Source organism: Lissotriton helveticus, chromosome 9, assembly GCF_964261635.1.
Source record: "Lissotriton helveticus chromosome 9, aLisHel1.1, whole genome shotgun sequence".
Classification (NCBI taxonomy): Eukaryota; Metazoa; Chordata; class Amphibia; order Caudata; family Salamandridae; genus Lissotriton; species Lissotriton helveticus.
The window spans coordinates 181,346,863-181,362,315 of NC_136070.1; the positions used below are offsets into that span (position 1 = coordinate 181,346,863).

The following is a 15,453-nucleotide window of genomic DNA, read 5'->3' on the forward strand; positions in this document are numbered from 1 at the left end:
GACCTATCTTTAAAGATGAACCAGGCGGCTACCTAGGGTTCAAGTTAAGCAGGGCATCAAACTTAAGGAAAAAGGTAAAATGGACAAATATTAAATTAAAAAATGAGTACACAGATTGCAAGGTTTGTTTAGGGTGCCAGTTGCTGGATGTCATTTTGGGGGCCTCCCCTATGCCCACCACACCTGAAGCAAGGCAGTCTGTGGAATTCTATAGCTATTGCTTGTTTTATATGATGCCGGCATGCTGCCCTCAGCCACCTTCACATAGCTTGATCAAAGAGCTTTAAAGGACTGCAACATACATTTGCAGGCTTAAAGTTAAAATCACTAATATTTAAAGAAACACACTCTGATCAATAACGTGACACCTTTATGGTCATAATTACACATAACTGACACCTATTAAGTTGGGGAACTTGTTCCATCTTGGAAATTTGCACTAAGGACTTCTACTAAAGACAATATCCCTCATTCTGGTTTAGCATTAATATGTGCTGGCCCCTAGTTCATTTGCTGTTGTAGAACCTACTGCACCTTTTAGCGTTTTCTATGATAACTGTACAGGAAAATGCAAGATTTTGCCGTATTTCTTTAGAGAAGAAAAATGACTGAAGGATAACTGCCTTCATACAACTCTGGAGTATGTCGATAAAATTCGGGCCAGGTATTACGCCTCACCTTTTTCAGAGATCTGCAGCCGCCACTGGCAGCTTTTCCAGAAATGCTAGGTAGACAAGATTTCCATGATCTAATGTAACAGAAGTCTGAAGCGGGCAGCTAGGAAGACTCCTCCAAAGAGAATGCAACTTTAAACACAACAAATACATTTGTAGACCACTATACAGAAGAATATAAATCAACTATGTTGCATGCATTCTATTTCTGGCTCGGACGAAATTGAAATGGTTTGCAATGATTTTTTTTCACCAATTTCATTGTACTTTGTAAGAATTTTCTCTATCTCTGTTAACAACATACTTTCGACTCATGTCTGATTTTGATTTTCCAAAATGCTTCCATCTCCAAAGATTGATTACAGTGTATATAAAATATTACTTGTTATAAAAAATGTATTCTTATCTGTTAACCTCAACAGTGTAGACCATGAACGGATTAAGGATGTCGGCCCAGACAGAGCAGCTTCTGAATGGCTACTACGATGTGGTGCACAGGTCCGTTACCAAGGATTAGACAAATGGCAGCAGGACTACAATGGCCTTCCAACTGGACCTTTAGGAAAATACAAGATTCAAGCCATTGATGCCACTGAATCATGCATTATGAATCGGGGCTTCGACTACCTGGGTAAGCCAAGTACATAGTGGACCTCATGTAGTAGCAAGTGATGTTGGAATCAAATTTCACATACTAAGTGGATTTTTTGTCTTTGAAATATTCCTTCATAATTTGGATCTGGGAGTTATCATAACGTTAGGAATACTGACCACTCCAAAAGCCCCAGCTTCCTTCTCTTTTCACTGGATTAAAGTTCTAGCTAATTCTTTGTTGTTTGAAAACTCGGGCTAATGTTTGCCCCTATGTTGATAAGAAGTGACGGGAAGCTGTAGCTGCTCACAGGTTGTTGTTCCTCCGAAATTTGCCCCCCACACAAACCACCTTCTTCCGTACACTTTCCTTTTCCCTGCCACCTTCCTGATCTGGTCTTCCTTACAGCCTCACTGCTCACCAAATTAATAGCTGCAGATCATTGTTAATAAACTAAATGAATAGGGGACCGGTGTGGTGACTAGATTCAGTGTGAACCAAATGTTAATTGTAGAGTCTATAATTCACACAATGAAGTATCCGGGCCTAACACTGAAAGCAAGCTAGTCCATGTGATCAATTAATCTCTTCGTACCTAGATAATTCACAGATCTAACAGAATTCTCAAAGTGGGGTGGCAGAGGACAGGGAAAGCTATAGACAAATTGACTTCAGATGTAGCTCCTAATTAGTCATTCAAAAATGGAGGTGCCCAATGTTTGAATTAGACTGAATGTTAACTATTGAGTCGTTCCAAACTATACATAATTGGTTGTCTGCAGCTACAGGGCCAGGAGAAAAAGTCTGTGAAATTAAGATCATTCAATAATTTATGATGGGAGTTATATTGTTTATTCCCTACTGTGAGGCATAGGGAATAATTCAAATAGAGAGATGAGTGTTGAAGGTATAGCTTAGAATACAGGTCATTCAGAGAATTTGTAGTTCTAGGTGAACTGGAGTGAGCTTGTGATTTTCTGATATAATCCGTTTGGGGATCTGACTTCAATGGACAGATTAATGCACTGCTAACAAAGAAAGAGCAAACGGCAGACCAAGGTCCTGCACATCCAGTCCACATGTACAATAAATTAAAAAGTGGTGCAATTGCTTCCCACACCCACCGTCCAGAGGTGTCAGAAATCGCTAATTTTTCAAAAAAATGCGGAAGGTGCACTTGTTGGGAAGTCAAGACGCACGAATCAAATTCTGTTCCACAATTACTGCTTTTTATTTGAATTAATCTTTATTTTATTTTATTTTTATTTATTTAAGAGGTTTTATATAGCGCTAGCCTGACCGGAGGGTATCGGAGCGCTTCACATTGGTTACATAACATAGGAAAAGGTAGCATCACAAAGTACAGTAAGGCAAGACCGCTCAGAAATAAAAGTCACAGTGCGGCGGTTTTCTGTTTTCGTGATTTTTGCGGGATGAGAAGTAAGGTGTTGGAGCTTCTGAGGGTCCTGTTCTGGCCAGCTTTTTTGAGTTTGGCCACCAGATATTCGGGTTTGCCTGTGTGAAGGGCTTTGTGGGTGAGGCAGGCTATTCTGAAGTTCGTCCGTAGTTCTATAGGAAGCCACTTGAGTTCTTTGAGAGCAGGAGAGAAATGATAAAATTTCTTAACTCCGGTGACCATTCTGGCAGACGCATTGAGAGTTGTTTTCAGGGGAGCAAGGTGTGTTTTAGCTATTCCGGAAAGGACTGCGTTTCCATAGTCTAGTCTTGACAGCACCAATGCTTGGGTGGCTTGCTTGAGATCTTTGGGTGGGATAATAGGTTTTATTTTGTTTAGAAGCTTAAGGTTGAGGAAGGTACTCTTCGCTGAGAACTTAATGTGCTTGGTCATGTCCAGTTTTGAGTCAAGAGTAATGCCTAAGGATTTAACAGAGTCAGCCAGGGTGAGGTTCCCGTTGAGCACATCAATGGCTTTTATCCACTCGACCATTTGTGGATTATATTCTTTGTTTGAAATGAGGAGGAGTTTGGTTTTGTCCGGGTTTAGTTTTAAGTGATTATTGGACAGCCACAGTTGCACTTCTCTTAGTGACTCGTTAAGTCTTTGAATGTCTTTGGTCGACGAGATTTCCAAGTAAATTTGAGTATCGTCAGCATATAAGTGGAAAGGGATGTTAGCTTTCCTGAGAAGGGTGGTGAGGGGTTCCATGTAGATGTTGAAGAGTTGAGGGGAGAGCACTGATCCTTGGGGAACTCCCCTGTTGACGGGATGGAGGTCGGGCTCAAAGCTTTTGATTCTTTGGAAGCGGTTGTGGAGGAATGAGGAGAACCATTTGAGGATCATCTCGTCTAGACCAGCCCTCTCTTCGAGGGCCTTGAGGAGAAGTTTGTGATCTACTGTGTCGAATGCTGCTGATAGGTCTAGGAGAATAAGTAGGCAGCATTGGTCTGAGTCCAGTGATTTGTGAATGTCATCTATTATGTTAAGGATTGCAGTTTCAGTGCTGCAACCTTTCCTGAATCCCAACTGATGAGAGTCAAGAAGATTGGTGTAGTCCAGGTGTTGTGTTAGTTGTTGAAGTACACATTTTTCTAAGATTTTGGAGAGAAGAGGAAGGTTGGAGACGGGTCTGAAGTTGTTTAAGTCATTTATGTCTAGGCCTGTTTTTTTTAGCAGTGGGGTTACTTGTCCCACTTTCAGACAAACCGGGACGATACCAGTTTTAAGGGAGCTATTAATAATCCTGCACCAAAGAGGGGCTAGGGAGAGATTCAACTTTTTAGTGAGTTGAGCAGGTAGGGGGTCTAGGGCGTGTGATGAGGGTTTGGAGGTGGAAATGAGTTTAGCTATCTCTTCTTCTGGAATGGACTGGATAAAAGACCAGGGTTGTGGAAGGAGAGTCGTAGGTGGCGGCTAGGTTCGCTGCTTCTTCCTCAGACATTGCTGCTGTGGTCCTGGAGGGTCTATGTGTCTGGGATACTGTAAACAAACTTGGGGGACTCAGTAGCCTGGACATGAGGGATTTGGTTCTAGTGCGAGTCTGTAACATGGACTCCACGACAGTTTTATTGAGCCTCGGAGGCCGGGTATCGTGGGCGGGAAACGGATCGCATTGGGATTTTGGGAGGTTAGAGTTGGTCGCAGGCGAGGCCCTTGTAAAGGATTGCTCGGGCATTCGAGAAAGGGTCTGTAACAGGGTTTCCACGACAGTTTTGTTGGGCCTCTGGGGCCGGAGAACGAGGGCAGGACAGGGCTCGGACTGGGAATTTAGAATGTTGGAGTTGGTAGGAGGAGAGGCCCTTATAGGGGCTTGCTCGGGTATACGAGTCTTGTCTAGGTTGGTTATAATTTCGTCCTGGTCTCTGAATATTCTTAGTAACTGATCCTCTAATAAGATCAGTCGGTGCAACATGTTTTCCGGGAGAGGAGGCATGTCATTGTGGGTCGCAATGTGAGGTCTAATGCTGGTTGGGTCGCCTAGATAGCCACTGTTCATGACTCTCTGTGGGGGGTCGGGTTGCGAGCTCTTCCTCAGAGGTTCAGTAGCAGAGGGGAGGGGGTCGGAAGGCCGTGTTCGAGTGAGGGTGAAGGGATGTAGGACCGGCGGAGTCTGAGGGGGTGTAGAGGCAAGAGAGAGAGCGTTACCCAACACCTCACCCTGGCTGCTATAGGGAAGTGAGGCGTGATTGGTGACGAGGGATCGTTCGATCTTGGAGATCTTATCATTGAAAAAGTTGGTGAAGTTATCGCATCGTTCTTTGGAAGACGGCCCTAGGGACGTATCGGATTTGGAGATTTGGCGTCTGATGATATTAAAGAGCTCCTTGGGTCTATTTTTTGCGCTATCAAGAGCGGTCTGTTGTAGTTCTTCCGGACGGTTCTAAGTTGATCGCGATGAGTGGTGTTGGGCATGGTCCTCCACTGTGTTTCTGTAGCTCTTAATAGTCTCCTTTCATCGTTGATGTCTGAGTCAAACCATGATCTGGATGGAATAGGAAGACTATTTTTCAATTTCAGGGGAGCAAGTTGGTCAAGCAAGGTTACCATGTTTGCATTATAGAGCGAGACGAGTTCAGTTGTGGGGAGCTCCGTGTCACTAGGTAGGAGCAGATTTAGCCTCTCTTCCATGACATCCAGGGGAATCTGGGAGAGATTTCTGGACCATTTGGGGGGGTCAAGGACCGGAGGCAGGGATAAAAGTCTTTGGTTGATGTGGAATAGGATCAAGTGGTGATCTGACCAGTCCACTGGAAGAATATTGTCTATCGTAATTGCATCCTGATTGGCGATGATGGCATCCAGGGTTGCACCTTTGTAGTGCGTTTCTTCTGAGCAGTGCTGTGAAAGATTATTGTCACAGAGGAGGTTGTTGAGGGATTGTATTAGTGAGTTGTTGGTCTCATTCCAACGTAGGTTGAGATCACCCAGGATTAGGACGTTAGTGTCTTTGAGTGCACACTGGGCAATTAGGTCGGAAAAGTGTTCCCCAAATGTGGGGATGTTCCCTGGGGGGGTGATAGAAAAGATGGCAAATTATGGGGCTGTTGTCTTTAGTCTTAATGCTCACAGATGCTCACAGAAAGAAATTCAAATGAGCTGTACTCACAGTGATGTCTACGTCGTCTCTGTGGATGATGGCTATACCTCCCCCTCGTTGATCTATCCTATCTTTGTTAATGATGGAGTAGCCAGGAGGCACAAGCATATCTAAACAGGTTGGGGAGGTCTCTTTTAGCCAAGTCTCTGTGATGAACGCAATGTCTAGGTCATGGGATAGGATGGTTTCTGCTAGTTCTGTTGCGTGTTTGGGAGCTGATCTGCAGTTAATGAGTAGACATCTAGTGGATAGACTCTTATTGCTAGGGTACTTTCCTGATGGGGCCTTAGGTATGGACGGGAGGGAGGGCGGGGTTCTTTTGGCTTTAGGGGGGGGTGTTCTCTTCTGAAGCCTATGATCACTTGTATTTTGGATTCAAGTGAGGTTGTGGAAGGAGAGTCGTAGGTGGCGGCTAGGTTCGCTGCTTCTTCCTCAGACATTGCTGCTGTGGTCCTGGAGGGTCTATGTGTCTGGGATACTGTAAACAAACTTGGGGGACTCAGTAGCCTGGACATGAGGGATTTGGTTCTAGTGCGAGTCTGTAACATGGACTCCACGACAGTTTTATTGAGCCTCGGAGGCCGGGTATCGTGGGCGGGAAACGGATCGCATTGGGATTTTGGGAGGTTAGAGTTGGTCGCAGGCGAGGCCCTTGTAAAGGATTGCTCGGGCATTCGAGAAAGGGTCTGTAACAGGGTTTCCACGACAGTTTTGTTGGGCCTCTGGGGCCGGAGAACGAGGGCAGGACAGGGCTCGGACTGGGAATTTAGAATGTTGGAGTTGGTAGGAGGAGAGGCCCTTATAGGGGCTTGCTCGGGTATACGAGTCTTGTCTAGGTTGGTTATAATTTCGTCCTGGTCTCTGAATATTCTTAGTAACTGATCCTCTAATAAGATCAGTCGGTGCAACATGTTTTCCGGGAGAGGAGGCATGTCATTGTGGGTCGCAATGTGAGGTCTAATGCTGGTTGGGTCGCCTAGATAGCCACTGTTCATGACTCTCTGTGGGGGGTCGGGTTGCGAGCTCTTCCTCAGAGGTTCAGTAGCAGAGGGGAGGGGGTCGGAAGGCCGTGTTCGAGTGAGGGTGAAGGGATGTAGGACCGGCGGAGTCTGAGGGGGTGTAGAGATAGGAGGAGCCTCGGGAGATTGGTGGTCGCGATTAGTAGAAACGGGGGAGAGAGAAGGGCTCCTAGCTGGGAGGCTAAAGGGTCACACCGGGAGGGTGGGAGTCGGTATTAGTGACCTCTGGTGGGGAAGGGAGTCCGGGGACGGGGGTTGGGGTGGTACAGATCGAAGCGAGTGGAGATGGGTGGAACGGAGAGGGAGGGGCGTGGCTTGAATGCCGAGGGGAATGGCAGCGTGAGCCCAGAGCTCTGCGCCCGATCCCCACTGACATCCTGAGAAAAGGTACGTATTCTACTGTATTTGAATACTCCTTGACAGCACCAGGCGTCGGAGGGCCACGGGGACCTCAGGAGCTGTGCAGGACGCCGATCCGCAGCCTCTACGCCTTGCCACAGGGAGTGGAGATTGCCGCGGCGGGCTGGCCCAAAATGGCGGACGGGGCTCGGCAATATTGCGTCTGAAGCGGAAGGAGGTCGTCGGCCTCCTCGGAGGCACCGGACAAACAGTGGAGCCATCAGGGCCTGATAAATGAGATCCCCGACAGAGACTGGGGTGCTGACCTCTACCAGGGGACAAAATCACGGCCGGCAGCCGCCCGTCGCAAGTGGGAAGGACATCAAGATGGCGGCCGCCCTTCCCATCGGCAACAAAGAAGCCCGCGGCTCCGAGTAAAAGGTACGGACCCCGGAAAGCGAGGAGCGCTGGGGGCCCTGTCCTGGAGGATCGCCGGCCGAGGAGGCAACACGAGCGCCCAATCGGGGCGCCGTCCGCCAGGGTCCGGGAGCGGGGTGTGCCCGGTGTTTCTACGGGCGAGAGAGACGAGCCGAGCGGTAAACGGGTAGGAGATACCCTCCGCTAAGAGACCGCGAGACCAGAGCGGTGCTGAGACTGGCGGCTCCCTTGAGACGGCGCAAATTGGCGCCTTGACCGGGTTGCAAGCAAAACAAACTCTGTAGAGTAAATTTAAGAGGGGCAGTCACGAGATTGGAAGGCCAACGGGGGTGACAGTGCCTGAAGCACGTAGAAGCGGATGATTAACGGAGCGCTTCTTGTGCGAGCCCACCCTGTCCAAAGCAGTCCCGGGGCAAGCACTGCCCACATCAGAACTCCGGTGCTGGATTACGTGACCCAAACGGTGGATGACCCTGCACCCACACTGTACTGAGGCTAGGAGACCGGAGAGGCACTGGCATAAAGAACCTGAAAGGAGGTGCGAGTTGGGGCATTGTGGTGAGCTGTACCCGCGCTCTGCGACGAACAAAGAGTGGAGTAGCGGACGCAGTGTGGGAGGGGACTTCTAAATTTTGCTGAATAGCCAGCCTAGCGGGGCACTGGACAGTGGTACATATCACTGACGCTGGGCGAAATTAGAGACAAGGAACTGAGTGCATTTCGAGCGGAAGTGACCCCTCCGAACTGGCTGCTGTCCCCTACGCCTGCTGCGACGAAGAGCTGAGCCGCGGAGGGACGCTGCCCAGCTCGTGACTCGTCCCCAGAGGAACCCTGACAACGACTTTACGGCGCAGGTGTGCGAACCAACTGGTGTGGGGAGCGCACCTACTGCGAGAGCACCGCTCGTGGGGGCGCAAGGAGACCCTTCCCGGGACCCACAGGAGGTGCGCTGCTGGCTTGAAAACGGTGTAAGATAGGGAAACCTAAGGGACGAGTGGACGGTGCTGCCGGTTCTGATGTGCCGGACGGCACAACGCAAAGCCCGACGGAGCTACAACAACTGCAAACTCGTATCCTAGATGCTATTACGGCCACGAAAGACGCGCTGCGACAGGATATAGCGCAGGTGGCGTCGGGACTGTGGTTCCTCCGAGCAGACCACGACAAATTGAAAGACAGAGTCAAAAATGCAGAGGTTACACTGCTAGAGATAGTACCAGAGCATAAATCTATGGAAGGGCGATTGGTGGATGCACTCGACCTAATACAAGCACTGGAGCGGAGAGCGGAGGACGCTGAAAATCGCAGCAGACGCAATAATCTGTTCTGTCTGTTCTGTACTCTTTTTTTACTGTGTTATGTTTTCGCGAATTAGTTCTCCTTACCTAAAGCGCCGGGACACTCTTTTTGAGTAACCGTTGCGCTATACAAAAGAATAAATAACATAACATAACATAACATAATGTGCGATTGGTGGGTCTGCCGGAGAAAAAGGAAGGAGAAGACATGGTGGGGTACCTCGACAACTGGTTGCGGACGGAAGTGGCGCCGGAGGGTCTTTCATCCTTCTTCACCCTGGAAAGAGCACACCGTGTCCCGGCTAGGCCTCCCAAGCCGGGCAAGCCGCCCCGCCCGGTGGTGATAAAACTGTTGCATTATAAAGACAGGGACTGGCTGCTACAAAGGGCCAGAGATATAGGCCCATTTCAGGTGGATAATAGCAACGTGACATTATTCCCAGATTTTACGTATGAAACTCAGAAACTGCGAGCCTCCTTCCTTTCGCTCAAACGAGAACTCCGTGCAGAAGGAATAAAGTAATCGCTTCTTTTCCCAGCCAGGCTTAGAGTTGAAGTGGATAGCAAGGCGCTCTTCTTTTTGACATCAGCAGACGCCTGGGCGTGGTGGGACACTTACAAAGCTGGAACGGACGGAGCAAAATACCGAGCTGAAGAGGCGAAACGTCAGCAGCCAGTGCGGAAATAGCAGAGAATTCGGAAGCGCCGGCAGAGATCCAGGAAACCAACAGAATCGCAAACGGAAGAGGAGAGGAGGGCAGCTCTGCAGGCGGTGGTGGACATGTCGGGGGCGGGGAGCACCCGCTCACGCAGGGGATCGGACTCGGAAGATCATCGAACAGGGTCGGAAGCAGATCTGTCAGACCTCGGAGGTGCAAAGGGTCCAGTGGTAACGCCGCAGACATCAGAGGAAATTATTGAGGCCTTATGAGAGAGACAAACAATCTTCCTATGTGCGGCTTCTGGGGAAGCCAGAAGCACCCGATGCAGTAGCGACCAACGGAGCAGCTGGGATACTCGTGAGTGACTTTGGGGGATTGCGGGGTGGAGGGGTTGGGACCGTGATAACCACCCTCGGGGTCGAGAGACGCCCCATTGGCCCATAAGGCCACCGTAGTGCAGACTGCGGGATAGTCGGGTAGTTGCGGGGGATTAGTTAGCCATTGATTAAAGTTTGGATGGGAGCTACTTCGTCGAAGTCAGGTCCTGTTCTGGGGGGGAGGATGCCGAGAGTAGTTGGGGTGGCTCAAGGCGAAGAACATGGGGGGGAGGAGACAATTGTTTTGGGGGTTGGTTTGGGGTGGGGGTGAGCCACTACGTACGCCTGGATGAAGACTTGTATAGTTAAATGCAGGTTACTGTGGGTCTATGGCTAACTCTGGAACAACGAAATGTGTGACCTGGAATGTGCGGGGACTACACACTATGGCTAGGAGGCACAAGGTGCGTGCTTATTTAGTTTGTAGAGGGGTACAGATCGCGCTGTTACAGGAAACACACCTAACAAAACAAGAGGGTATTGTGCTACAGCGGAGGTGGAGAGGGCAACTGTTCAACACCACATACTCTGCATTCGCAAGGGGGGCGCTGATCTGGATCCGAGCCGGGGTTCCCTTCCAAGTGACTAGACAGGTAATAGACCCGGAGGGCAGATTCGTGGCCATAGAGGGGAAACTTAGAGGCAGGGATGTGGTGCTTTGCAGCGTGTACGCACCCAATGTTGACCAGTCGACTTTCTTAACGAAGCTTTCTGGTGCGCTGGCGAGCTACTTAGCAGGCCCTATAATTATGGGAGGGGACTTTAATTCAGTGGTAGACACTGCTCTGGACATATCTCATCCACCGCTGGGAGCGTCGTCAGTGCATCGATTAGCGAAGCGTAGGCTCGAATGGCAGGAGAGTTGGGATCTGGTGGACGCCTGGAGAGCGCGACACCCTGCCCTGAGGGATTACTCGTATTACTCTAGTCTGCACGACCTCCACGTCCGATTGGACACTTTCTTGTGTTCCCCGCTCGTGATCTCCACTGTAGCAAACGCTGAGTACTTAACACGCACGCTGTCCGACCATAATCCTCTATTATTGATGTTAAACTGGGTGACTGAGACTTCGCAGATCCCGACATGGCAACTACGCCCTAGATGACCCACCGTTTCGGGATGCGCTAGGGGAGAGGATTACACAATTCTTCGGGGAAAATGATGGCACCACGGCCACCAGAGCGATGGAGTGGAATGCCTTCAAGGTTGTAGTTAGGGGCCACTGTATCGGGAAGTATGCAGGAGCCCGCAAAACGCTATTAGACGATTTGGATAAGGCAGAGAGGGCATTGCGGAAGGCTGAGCTGGCACGCCCTAACCATCCTGATATGCAGGAAGCTGTTGGTGAGGCCAAGGAGGCGGTGGCGGTTGAAATGGAGCGGCTCCGGAGCTTCGACCATAAAATGTACCTGACGAGGGCGCACGCCAAGGGGAACAAGGCAGGGACGATGCTAGCTTGGTTGGCTAACCCAACTAGGCGTAGCCACCCGATTTTGGCCATTGAAGAAGAAGGGGGTCGCATATGCAACGACCAAGGGGGGTCCTGGATAATTTCCGGTCATATTATGAAGCGTTTTATGCAAGCGGATTGGAAGGACGAGAATGTGAGATCGACACCTTTTTGGAGGGACTGCACGTGCCGCAATTAGATCGGGAACAGTCGGACGACCTGGGCAGGGATATTATGCTGGGGGAGATGGGGAGCGCGGTGAAGCAGATGGCTCGAAACAAAACCCCGGGATTGGACGGATTTCCCATAGAATTTTACAGCAAATACTTTGAGCAATTGGCTCCGCGGCTACAGGTGGTTTACAACGAAGCTAAATCTAGGGGAAGGCTGCCTCAATCCATGTGCGAAGCCCTGATGGTCCCCTTACTGAAGCCAGGGAGGGAGAAGACCAGGCTAGCCTCTTATCGCCCGCTGTCCATGTTGACAACGGACTACAAAATCTTGAGTACAATACTAGCCACTAGGCTACTGAGCCACATGACGGAGTTGATTCACAGCGATCAATCCGGCTTCATCCCCACACGGAATACAACCACCAATGTACGCCGATTGATGCGGCTAATGGGTGACCAGACGCCAGCTGCGCAAATACCCTTACTATTATCTGTAGACATTGAAAAGGCGTTTGACAGTTTGGAATGGGATTATCTCTATAGAGTCATGAAGCGCTTCGGCCTTGGCGACAATTATATAGGCTGGACTAAGGTACTGCACACGTCCGCAACGGCGCGAGTCCGGATAGGCTCCCTAATATCGCACCAGTACCAAGTGTGCCGCGGCACTAGGCAAGGGTGTTCGCTGTCCCCTCTACTGTTTGCCTTAGCGATAGAGCCATTTGCAGCAGAAGCACGAACGGGACAGTATTACAAGGGCCTGGTCTATAGAGGAAACCCGCAGGCTATTTCGCTCTATGCGGACGACCTCTTATTATTTCTAGAGGATGCCGATGAGGCGCTGGAGGGTGCAGAAAGGCTTCTTGAACTTTTTGGAAAGCTATCAGGCCTAAAAGTAAATTGGGCTAAATCCTGTCTATTCCCATTGCGACAGGGAGAGAAGCGACCTGCCAATCGCCCATTACTCAACTGGGAGCCTACTTGTTTGAACTATTTAGGGGTATATGTGTACCACAAGGCGGTGGACATGTTTGAGGGCAATGTGGGCCGTTGTATCAGGGCATTGAAAGGGAGTATGTCCTTTTGGGCCACACTTCCGCTCTCGGTGACAGGCTGCATCTCCTTGGTGAAAATGATAGCTCTACCGCGCCTTCTTTACTACTTCCGCACGTTACCGGTGTGGATTCCTAGCTCTATTTTTCAGCAGTTGCGATCATTGCTGATATCGTTCCTGTGGGGCACGGGCAGACGGAGAATAGCGTTAGATACGCTGATCCGGCCTAAGGATGAGGGGGGCATGGCGGTTCCGGACTTTAAGTTTTACTACCTAGCGGCTCAATTACAAGTCTTTAAGCAGGAGGTGGCAAGGGTGTATCGAGGCCTGGAGCAGGGGAGGGACAAAGGTACCCCCCGGCATGTGCTCGCGTACATTACGCTACAGCAGAAACTCATCCTTTAAGAATTGTTCCTAGAAGAGCAGACGTTCAGGTTATGTTGGAATCGTGCACGGCGGAGAGCGGGAGTGCGGCGTATGTATGCACCTGAGATACCGCTGGGAATGGTGACAGCACGTCCACACGGCGGTGACTGGTCGCGGTTGCAGGGGTGGGAAGATGCGGGCTACAAATGCTAGGTGACCTGTATGAGGACGGGGTATTACTATCATACCAGATCCTGCAAGACCGATTCGATCTACCGAGAGGGGACTACCTGATGCACGCCGCGGTGACCAGGGCTATACAGGCACACTGTAAATGTAAATGTAAATGTAAATGTACAGGAATTTATATAGCGCAAATCACCAAGCGGTTTCTAAGCGCTTGCTTAGGGAACCCGTCCTGGTATTCCCCTGTGAGATAACCCCGGCAGAGTATCCCCAAGGTGAAAGCCAGGCATCCCGCCGCGAGGGGCCGTTGTGGAGATTAAGCAAGCTATTGCCCAGAGTTGCAGAGTGGGAACCCGTGAATTGAGTAGGCACCGGAGCGAGAATTGTCGAGTCCATGGACATTTTAGGACTCAAGACCCCGCCGAGCCGGGAATTGAACCCTGGTCCCGGGCTGACCTCTGCTTCCAGGTCTGCCTCCTCTAACCAGTAAGCCACACTTCTCCACCCACTGGGGGGAGGAACTGCTGGAGCCCGCCACATCCATGGCCTGCCAATACTCCATGATGGCAGCTGGTACATATAAGGCAGTGACGTGCCTTTATTCTAGAATGCTACGTGAACCTATAAAACCTCTGACAACATTGAAGGCTAAATGGGAACTGGCCCTCCAGATGGAAATCCCTGACACGACGTGGGGCAACTAGTGAGGCGGGCAAGAAAGAGCACGAGGAATGCGCGCTTCCAATTGATAATTTTTATATTCTCCATAGAGCCTACCTAACGCCAGGGAAAATCGGTCAATATTTTGGGGTGGAAAATGCTGTCTGCCCCAGATGTAACACAGCAGAGGCGGACTTAGGGCATATGTTATGGGACTGTCCACACGTACGAGACTATTGGCAGGAGATAGGCGAAACATTGAACAACGCAACGGATAGAGAACTACAATACACTAAGGCGGTAGGAGTACTGCATTGGTTTCCGCACACACCCAAGAATAGGATCACGAGCAAGTTTATAGATATGGGACTGATACTGGCTAAGAGGGAAATAACTAGAAATTGGAAATCAAGAAAGGGGCCCACGCACAAAAGGTGGCTTGATGAATATCTCAAATGGGCGGCAAGCGAAAGTACTCTCAGATACCAATTGGCTCGCCGCAAGGCTGACAATAGGGCATTGGAGGCGGCGGCAGCATGGGAAGCGCTAGTGCAGGCACTACGAGATAGTATGCTGGAGGAGGAGGAAGGACATCCCAATTCAGGAACAGAGGATCCCACCGCATCACAGATCACTCCTGATAGAACTCATATACACACACTAACAGCAAGTCCAGGCGTAGGCGCAGGCACTGGGTGAGGGGTGGGGGCTGGGGGGGGGAGTTTGGGGAGTTTAGAAGTTGGGAGGGAGGAGGGGTTTGGGGGGGCGGAGGGGTGAAAAGTGTAAAAGCAGATTGAAGAAAGCCCTACATGGGGAATTGAAGGATTCAAGGATACCTGTGAGGGATGATTCACTGTTTGACGCCGCCCGACCCCCGGGTTGTGGGCTTACAGGCTGTGTATACGACTTACCCGTACAGGACATAAGTGCTGATAATGACCATGCAAGAAGCTCATAAATGTAAGATGTAAGATGTATATGTGAAGTGGCTCTGCAATAAAAACGGTTTTACAAAAACAAAAATGGGTGGAACGGAGAGCAGGGAAGAGGGCGTCGAAAGCCTTGAGGTTCTCATTGTTAGCCTGTATCAAAACTGTGTCATTTGAGTAAATAGGCACTGTTGTGTTCCCATTTCTAAACGCCTGGTTCGGAAGAGAGGTCGTAAATTTACAGCTATGAATGGTGGTCGTCGTTTTGGATATGTGAAGTTGTAATCTAAGTGTCGTGATCCAATTGTCCGGTCTATCCGTGTGGAAGATGAGATCCATCTTTACCTGCCCTCTGGAAGAGCAGTGTTTCTGGGTTTTGTCTGATAAGACTATGTTTAAGGTTTCTCCTTGCTTTGGTGGAGAGCTTGGGGGGGAAGCTAATTTCAAAGGCGTTCACGCCTTGCAGTTTCGTGAGGGTCGGCATGGGAGCATCGACAGGGAATGGGGTACCTCGTGGCGTTGATGGGTTACGTGGGATTGGAATGCAGGTGCGGTCCATCACAGCTGGGATACGTGAGATTGGGAAGCAGGTGCGGTCCATCGCAGCTATGGGGGATAAGGGGCTGCTGGGTCGGGGGCCGCAGAGTAGCGGAGAAAGCAGTAGGCGGCGTGGGATCAC

The 15,453-nt window shown here is 50.0% G+C and overlaps 1 protein-coding gene across 2 annotated transcripts in view; it reads left to right on the forward strand.

Annotated features, from left to right (window-relative positions):
• Positions 1-15,453, forward strand: part of DMAC2L (distal membrane arm assembly component 2 like) — a 176,960-nt gene that overhangs the window by 143,625 nt on the left and 17,882 nt on the right. For both annotated transcript variants that reach the window (XM_078662021.1, XM_078662022.1), the window contains one exon: positions 1,097-1,305. In XM_078662021.1, coding sequence (XP_078518147.1) covers positions 1,097-1,305 — 209 coding nt within the window. The remainder of the gene's footprint in view (positions 1-1,096; positions 1,306-15,453) is intronic.